General features: G+C 31.8%; 1 protein-coding gene across 2 annotated transcripts in view; it reads left to right on the top strand.

The window, feature by feature from the left end:
- The window catches only part of LOC111697920 (neo-calmodulin), a 16,561-nt gene extending 7,367 nt beyond the window's left edge, over positions 1–9,194 (top strand). For both annotated transcript variants that reach the window (XM_023468071.1, XM_023468070.1), the window contains 6 exons: positions 1,387–1,463; positions 2,705–2,740; positions 3,187–3,210; positions 4,990–5,032; positions 6,218–6,306; positions 8,084–9,194. In XM_023468071.1, coding sequence (XP_023323839.1) covers positions 1,387–1,463; positions 2,705–2,740; positions 3,187–3,210; positions 4,990–5,032; positions 6,218–6,306; positions 8,084–8,150 — 336 coding nt within the window. In that variant the 3' untranslated portion in view covers positions 8,151–9,194. The remainder of the gene's footprint in view (positions 1–1,386; positions 1,464–2,704; positions 2,741–3,186; positions 3,211–4,989; positions 5,033–6,217; positions 6,307–8,083) is intronic.

The raw sequence follows: 9,194 nt of genomic DNA, 5'->3' as shown, positions 1-9,194 counted from the left end.
ATGTATATATATATATATATATTTATATGTATATAATAGCGTATAGCTAGGATAAGGCACGTTCTGACTTTTTTCAGTTTGCGTTTTTTTTTCAGGTATCCGTTGATAGTTTAGCTAAAATCAGTATATATATATATATATGTATATATATATCAATTTTGAGAGGGCAAATCTACAATATTTTAGTTTATAAGCAAAAAGCAAAATCATTTTTTACGAAAGCAACAACTGAGTTTTAGAATATATAAAATCGAACTTTTAAACTATTTCTTGAATGTGACAGAAAAACTTTCAAGTTTGAATTTGTTTAACTTTTTCATAAGTGTTGGTTCTGTTGCACGTTACAAATTTTTCTGAAAAAAGATTGGAAAAAAAAAATATTTTTCGCCGTGATCAAATAAATATAGATTTTAATTTGAAAATTTTTATGAATATCGAGAAATTTTGGTTTACATAATGCATCAATATCTAGGACAAAAAATAAACTATATTTAGGACAAGAATGCAATTATGTTTAAGACAAGAATATAATTATGTTAGTCGACAACAATGGATTTATGTTTAGGACAAAAATCGAAATATGTGTAGGACAAGAATGGATTTATGTTTAAGACAAAAATAGAAATATGTTTAGGACAAGAATGGATTTATGTTTAGGACAAGAATAAATTTATATTTTGGATAAGAATGGAATTAAGTTTAGGACAAGAATGGAAAGATGTTTAAGACAAGAATAGAATTACGCTTAGGTCAAGAACGAAAATTGTTTAAGACAAGAATGAAATTATATTTAGGACAAGAAAAAAATTATGTTTATGACAAGAATGGAATTATATTTAGGACAAGAAAAAAATTATGTTTATGACAAGAATGGAATTATGTTTAGGACAAGAATGGAATTTTTTTTAGGACAAGAATGGACAAATTTTAAAGACAAGAATGTTATTATGTTTAGGACAAGAATGGACAAATGTTTAGGACAAGAATGAAATTATATTTAGGACAAGAATGATATTATGTTTAGGACAAGAATGATATTATGTTTAGGAAAAGAATATAATAATGTTTAGGAAAAGAAAAAATTATGTTCAGGACAAGAATGATATTATGTTTAGGACAAGAATGATATTATGTTTAGTACAAGAATATAATTATGTTTAGGACAAGAATGGAATTATATTTAGGACAAGAATGATGTTTAGGACAAGAATATAATTATGTTTAGGACAAGAATGGGATTATATTTAGGACAAGAATGGAATTATGTTTAGGACAAGAATATAATTATGTTTAGGACAAGAATATAATTATGTTTAGGACAAGAATGGAATTATGTTTAGGACAAAAATATAATTATGTTTAGGACAAGAATATAATTATGTTCAGGACAAGAATGGAACAATAGAACTAGACGAGTTTATGGTAATGATGGCGCGAAGAATTCGAGACAGTAATACCATCAGGAAAATGTTTCATTTATTTTTATTTTTATTTTTTATTTTTTTTTATTTTTCTAAAATATATGATGAGCTTAGTTTCTCTTATTTTCATGTACAAATATCTAAAATCGATATGATCTCAAGTTCATTACTAAATTACTAAATCTTTATCGGTATTTCTAATTCGAGTGAGTGACGGCAAAAATAGTTATCATCGTATCTTATTTTAACCCTATCCCTGCTGGGGTACTTGAAGACCAGGATATGCTGGTCCCCCTCCCCTCTAAATCCCATGTTTGATGTCCAAATATGACAAATGATACATCATTGGAAACCTCTTGTGCTCTACTTTTAGAATCTGCAAAAAATTGCAAATTTGCAAACATTGAATTTCTTATCACAAAATCTAGTTATATATAGTAAATGTTTGCAAAAAAAAAAATGTAAAAAATGAAAACTTATACATTTTTGAAAAGCCCTTGACCATGCCATTTCAAATATGCAAAAAGTTTTGCAAAAATTTAAATAACCTGATGTTTAATTATGAAAAACTAAAAATGTGCAAATTTCTTTGACAGGTTGTTTGTTCAATCCGTTTCCTTATGTCATAGGCTTACCAAAAAGCTAAGTTTTATCAAATTCTGACAAGTGTAAGTGGGTCAAAACAAAGATTTAGTTTATTACAGGAAAAAGCAGTCATTCAGGCAGTGTGTCTGAGGACTCAGGTAGTCAGTATTAAAGCCCGGTTTTAGGCCTAAAGGGAGGGCTTTGGGTATGTAGGAAAAGTCAGAAAATTTCAACAGCCTCAGACCAATACTTTTTGAGTTATGNCCAGCAGGAATAGGGTTAAATTATTGAAACAGAAAAATTTTGTGATTTGCATCTAGAAAAATTATCTAAAGATTTTAAAAATAAACCCAAGATATTCACCGCAAAGGAAATGAGTCTTTGCCACAAAATCAAATTGTTTAGTCCTTGTATCTTTGATGGTGTAAATCTTTATAATATCCAACTCAGATTATTTGATTTAACAGAATTCTTAGTTATCTAAGGTCTCCGACATTATGTTGTAAAAATATAAGGATTAGAAAACCAGAGTTTGTGGCAAAGACTCAATTCCTTTATTGATATAAATAAGAAAAAAGCACTGAAATCTTCAGAACTTTGAACTTTGCAAATAATTTTTATGAACATTAATTTCTTTCATTAAATTTTCAAAAAAAACTTATTTAGAATGAATTTTTTGAATATGAAACAACTGTTAGGGAGGTGTTTAATGTGTTTGACTCAAACAGAGACGGGTAATTATCATTTATATCTATTTCATGTCAATCTTCTTTCAGAGGTGTATATTTGCCTTAAAAATTCCCCCTCCAACTTTTAAAAACTAATTTTTCCCCCAGAAGTTATGAAACATAGTGTTCAGCAATAAACTAAATAAACAATAGAAAATGTTCTGAACTTATTTTAAGAAGATATATGGTAATATATATTTTTTAAAGATTTTTTGGCTGAAAAAGTATAAGAAAAGAATGAAAGGCCTTTTGATTTCCCATTTTTAATTTTTCTTCCCCAAGTCGTCAAAAAGCGGGGGAAGGGGGTAAATTCTGAAAAATGTATACTCCTGTCTTGTTTATTTCAATCTATAGTTCAGTCCCTTTTCTTCATTTGTAATTTAATTCAATTAGATTTAATTGTAGCCAGTTAGCTTAATTTCTCCAACTTTGTCTTATTGTTTTCTGTACAGGGTGATTACAACTGATGAGCTTAGGAATATTATCAATTAAAAATATATTGAAAAAATTTATTTTTGAAATTAAAAATTTACTTTTTCTTTTCTTTGCATTGACAGGATAACTACGAACGACTGAGCAATCAAAGAACGAAAGGTAGAAGTTCAAATGCAATAAGATACCACTCTAGTTCTAACCATAAACGATGCCTGCTAGCAATCTGCCTGTGTTTGATTTTCTCACTCGGCAGGCAGCTTTACGTAAACCAAAGCTTATGGCTTCCAGGGGAAGCATGGTTGCAGGGAATCATGGGTCGGTTGGCCCAACACGGTAAAAAATCAACAATCAAAATTAAAAATGTTTTCTTTGTTTTTTTTTTCCTACTTTTATTTGTTGTTCAACACTATAAAAGTAGACTTTAGATCGTTTTTAAACAAATCCCAACCCTACTCTCTAGCACTAGAATTATATCATTTTCCTCTCAATATATTTCGCCAAAAACTTTGGCATCATCAGGAGTTAGTCCTTACTCTTTTGAAGAGTATTGAATGAAATAAAAATAGATTTAAATGACGTAAACAGAAATAAATCTAGGGGGTGCAATATGTGCGAAGCCCAAACATTTTTTGCCCCCCCCCCTTACGAGCTTCTAGGGGGGGGGGGCAAAATTTGAACCGGAAATTCAAAAGATTTGGTTTCTTGGATTCTTTTAAGGTACACATACACTATACAGTCTAATTAACATACAAGGACTACTTCATCTTTCTTCAAATTAATGTTTTTAATACTCTACACTCTTCAGTTTCAGATTTGAAAAGTGTGATAGCTCTGAGTTCTAGAGTTGTATAGATGAACATAAGGACCCTTTGTAGAGATGAACATAGAGATCCTTTGTAGAGATGGACATAGGGACCCTTTGTAGAGATGGACATAGGGACCCTTTGTAGAGATGGACATAGGGACCTTTTGTAGAGCTAGACATAAAGACCCTTTGTAGAGATGGACATAGGGACCCTTTGTGGAGATGGACATAGGACCTTTAGTAGAGATAGACATAAGGACCCTTTGTAGAGATGGACATAAGGACCCTTTGTAGAGATGGACATAGGGACCTTTTGTGGTGATAGACATAGGGACCCTTTTGTAGAGATGGACATAGGGACCCTTTGTAGAGATGGACATAGGAACCCTTTATAGAAATGGATAAAGGGACTTTTTGTAGAGATGGACATAGGGACCCTTTGTAGAGATGAACATAGGAACCCTTTGTAGAGATGGACATCGATTTTGTGAACAAACAAAACATTTTGTGATTGTTGTTGCCATTCAGAGAAATTAAAAAACTATCGTTTATTTTAAAAACGAACGAAAAGAAAACAATTTAAAATCATTCGAAAAATTAAAAATTAAATCAAGAAATATCGTTAAATCAATAACTATCGTTAAATCAATAACTATCGTTAAATCAATAACTATCGTTTAATCAATAACTAATCGTTAAATCATTATAACTATCTTTAAATCAATAACTATAGTTAAATCAATAACTATTGTTAAATCAATAACTATTGTTAAATCAATAACTATCCTTAAATCAATAACTAGATCGTTAAATCAATAATTATGGTTAAGTCAATAACAATCTTTAAATTATCATTAACACAATAACGTTTGATAAATCATTAAAGGTCGTCTAATTAATAAAGATTGTTGATTAAATTAAGATAGTTAATTCTATAAAGATAGTTAAATCAATAATGATCATTAAATCCAAAAATATTGCTAAATGGTAAAATTGATGAATAAAATGAGATTAGAAAAGTGATGCGAGGGCTTGGTGAAGATCTAAACCAGGAGGAGGTAAATCACCATAAATCTACATATCAGCTCAAGGGCCCGGCGTTGCCCATGGGGAAAAAATAAAGCATGAATAAAAATAAATTAAATTTTTTACCCATGAGTGTCCACGAACAATTTTATCCCATAAAACACAACACTCTTATATATGTTCCCTAAAGCCAGCCAAACGACAGGGCCGAATTGGCTGATTTCTTAAGGGAACCCAAGGGTACCCTGGGCGCAACATAGGCTAAACAAATTCTAAAATTTGTATATTTCAAAAATCAATTTTTTTCTTAAAAAATCGAAATTTAAAAAAAAAAATTTTCCACAGGCAACGCCAGACCCTTCAGCTCTTAATATATGTAATATATTTGTCAAAGGAATTGAGTCTTTGCCACAAACTCGGATTTTCTAATCCTTATATCGTTTCAACTCTATGTAGTATAGACCTTAAATATTTTAAGCTATGTTCGATCAAATAATCCAAGTGTAAAATGTCGGAGATTTACACCATCAGGATGAAAAGATTTAGGCTGATTAGAACATTTTAGTTTGTGCAAAGACGTTGTCAAATTTATCGAAGTCCAAACGTGTATCACAACTGTAAAAGAGTTACCAACAAAGGATGAGAAATTATTTAATTATTGTTCTTAAGCTTTTTGTTCCCCCTCCAAATATAAACGTTTTTTCTTTCGTCGCAAAATCAATAATTTATATCATATCAATCTAAAAAGGCAAACCACCAAATTAAACATATAGATCGTTCTATTCGACAAGTTTAAGTCGCCATTTAAATTTTCAGTGACCCTCCATGGAAAAAGGACAATGCCCGATTCAAACGTTACCTTTAAAAGCTTTTTCAGATCAAGGATGAATTAAATATCGATGTTTATAAATTCAAAAAATGATTATTTAATTGTGGTTTCTCTTTAAACGTGAATTGAGCCTTTCTACTTGCGAAAATATCTCCCCGCGCATTATTTATCAGATAAAGGATTCAAGGGTACCGTTGTGAATCGGGCATTGCCATCTTTGCATTGAAAGTCTCTTGAAATTACGCTTACAGTCTATACCTCCATGGGACAATGAAACATTTTCACAAATTACAAAATCTCCATTTATACAATTAAAAGAAAGAAAAAAGATGACAATACCTTCACTGTTTATTGATTATCGCTGTACACTGTATATTTATTGATTTAGCTGGATGAGATGATGCGGTGGGCAGACCGGGACGGGGACGGGGTTGTGGGCGTGTCCGAGTTCTCCTCCCTGATGTTTGAAACTGTTAGGTAACAGATACCTAGAAACATTGCCATCTTTTCGCTTGAAATTACAGTGTATTTTACAAATAGGGCTGTGCAGGTTTGACCTTTTACAGTTCGTTTGTAAAAGGTTAGTTTGTCTCTGTTGGAGTAAATAGTATTCTGAGTGTTAATTGACATCCCTCCGGTGGAGTAATTAGTATCCTGAGTGTGAATTGCCATCCCTCCGGTGGAGTAATTAGTATCCTGAGTGTGAATTGCCAGGTCTCCGGTGGAGTAATTAGTATCCTGAGTGTTAATTGCAATCCCTCCAGTGGAGTAATTAGTGTCCTGAGTGTTAATTGTCATCCCTCGGATGGAGTAATTAATATCCTGAGTGCTAATTGCCATCCCTCCTGTGGAGTAATTAATCCTGAGTGTTAATTGCCATCCCTCCGGTGGAGTAATTAAGTGTTAATTTCTTAATTAAAAACTAAATTTTAAAAAGTTTTCTTTTTGTTACTGAAGTTTCCGTTTGTTGCTAAAGTTTCCGTTTGTTACTGAAGTTTTCCTTTGTTACTGAAGTTTCCGTTTGTTACTGAAGTTTCCGTTTTTTACTGAAGTTTTCCTTTGTTACTGAAGTTTCTGTTTGTTACTGAAGTTTCTGTTTGTTACTGAAGTTTCCTTTGTTACTGAAGTTTCCGCTTGTTACTGAAGTTTCCTTTGTTACTGAAGTTTTCGTTTGTTACTGAAGTTTCTGTTCGTTACTGAAGCTTCCATTTGTTACTGAAGTTGCCTTTGTTACTGAAGTTTCCGTTCGTTACTGAAGCTTCCGTTTGTTACTGAAGCTTCCGTTTGTTACTGAAGTTTCCGTTTATTGCTGAAGTTTCCGTTCGTTACTGAAGTTTCCATTTGTTACTGAAGTTTCCGTTTGTTACTGAAGTTTCCGTTTGTTACTGAAGTTTCCGGTCGTTACTGAAGTTTCCGTTTGTTACTGAAGTTTCCGTTTGTTACTGAAGTTTCCGTTCGTTACTGAAGTTTCCGTTTGTTACTGAAGTTTCCGGTCGTTAACGATCTTTTTTTTAACAATGTAAATGGTTTATTTCCCAAATATATTTGTTAACTAGCTTCACATTTAACGGTTGATAAATTCGTTTACTTCTATATAATCAATGAATGGTATTTGGATTACATTTTCAGAAAACAAAGAAGTCGAAACTCAATAACTTCACTATGCTTATGAATTAAATTCTTTGTTTCTGCATTTTATGCAATTTATACCGCAAAATCGAACGATTTTTCATTAAATTCGTTCTTTTTAATATTTTTTTTTTCAAGAACAATAAATTTTGTTCATTAACGAAAACTACCCATATCATCCGGTTTTTAACATAATTCTTAGTTTATTTAAAAACCTGAATTTGTTAACGGAACGTTGTCCAACACTTCCCACAAAACGTAATAAGTTCTTCAGCAATAATGATGTCTTTTCTAAGTAGGAATAGTAAGGAGTTGTCAACCCCCAAAACTTAAAGCAAAATTTCTACTTCTAGCCATGATTTATAAACAGCATATTTTCCACTAAATATGACAATATATTTTTAGGCCTCAAAAAATAATGATGATTATGAAGTTTTCAGTTGAACATAACGTAAATAGATATCCGTTCACTGATTTAAGGGGTCTTATGGGGTTCCGGTCAACGAGGTTATAGTGAATAGAGTGGCAGGAGGCTTGGTGACGTCTAAGGAGATAAAAATACAATACAATCCATTGATGTGCGATGTAAAAAACAAAAATGTAAAGTTATTATATATTATTTTAGGACCTACTTCAGTTCCCAGGTAGTTCCGGTCTCTAAAGAAGAACCTTCTCCGGAGGCCAGTGCTTAAGAGAATGTACAGTACAATAGTACTCGAGCAGTTCAAAATTACTCGAGCAGTACAGTAGTACTTGAGCAGTACAAAGAACTCGAGCAGTACAAAAGTACTCGAACAGTACAATAGTACTCGAGCAGTACAATATTACTGGAGCAGTACAGTAGTACTCGAGCAGTACAATAGTACTCGAGCAGTACAATAGTACTCGAGCAGTACAATAGTACTCGAGCAGTACAATAGTGTACTCGAGCAGTACAATATTACTCGAGCAGTACAATAGTACTCGAGCAGTACAATAGTTCTCGAGCAGTACAATAGTACTTGAGAGTCAGAACAGTAAAGTACAGTACAACTCTAATCAGCTGACCTTGATGGTTACAAATTAGTAAAATTAGGTATCAATTGAATTATTGAATAGTTTTTGATAACATTATGTTCGTTTTGATCTTAGTCTGACATTTTTCCCAGTATTTGAGAAAAAAATGTCAAAACAATTGAAAATAAATTTGGGATCATAACGTACAAAATAGTTTTATATCAAGATTATTCGAAGAAGTAAAAGACTAAACAAAAAACTGATTTTTATTTTTGTAATAATTCAGAGAAATCAAGCCCCATCTTTAATGAAAATGCATTGAAAATTGTCAACCACAGAAACTAGAAACTTTCATAAACGCGGTTGAAAAGCAATTGTGATGTTAGTCGCGCGGTTTAAAAGTAATTTCGGGCAATCCCAAACAAATGACAAAAGTTTGTTTGAAATAATTTTAAAGATGGCGCCGGATACTAGAACAGTTTTGATAAATATCTGAGCGGGGGGTTAATTAAAATAGGAATTTACAAAAGAAATCAAACTAGAAACTTTTATAAACGCGGTTGAAAAGCAATTGTGATGTTAGTCGCGCGGTTTAAAAGTAATTTCGGGCAATCCCAAACAAATGACAAAAGTTTGTTTGATATAATTTTAAAGATGGCGCCGGATACTAGAACAGTTTTGATAAATATCTGAGCGGGGGGTTAATTAAAATAGGAATTTACAAAAGAAATCAAACTAGA

This window comes from Eurytemora carolleeae, unplaced genomic scaffold, assembly GCF_000591075.1.
Source record: "Eurytemora carolleeae unplaced genomic scaffold, Eaff_2.0 scaffold236, whole genome shotgun sequence".
NCBI classification, from domain to species: domain Eukaryota; kingdom Metazoa; phylum Arthropoda; class Copepoda; order Calanoida; family Temoridae; genus Eurytemora; species Eurytemora carolleeae.
This window is presented reverse-complemented; position numbering and strand designations above follow the sequence as displayed.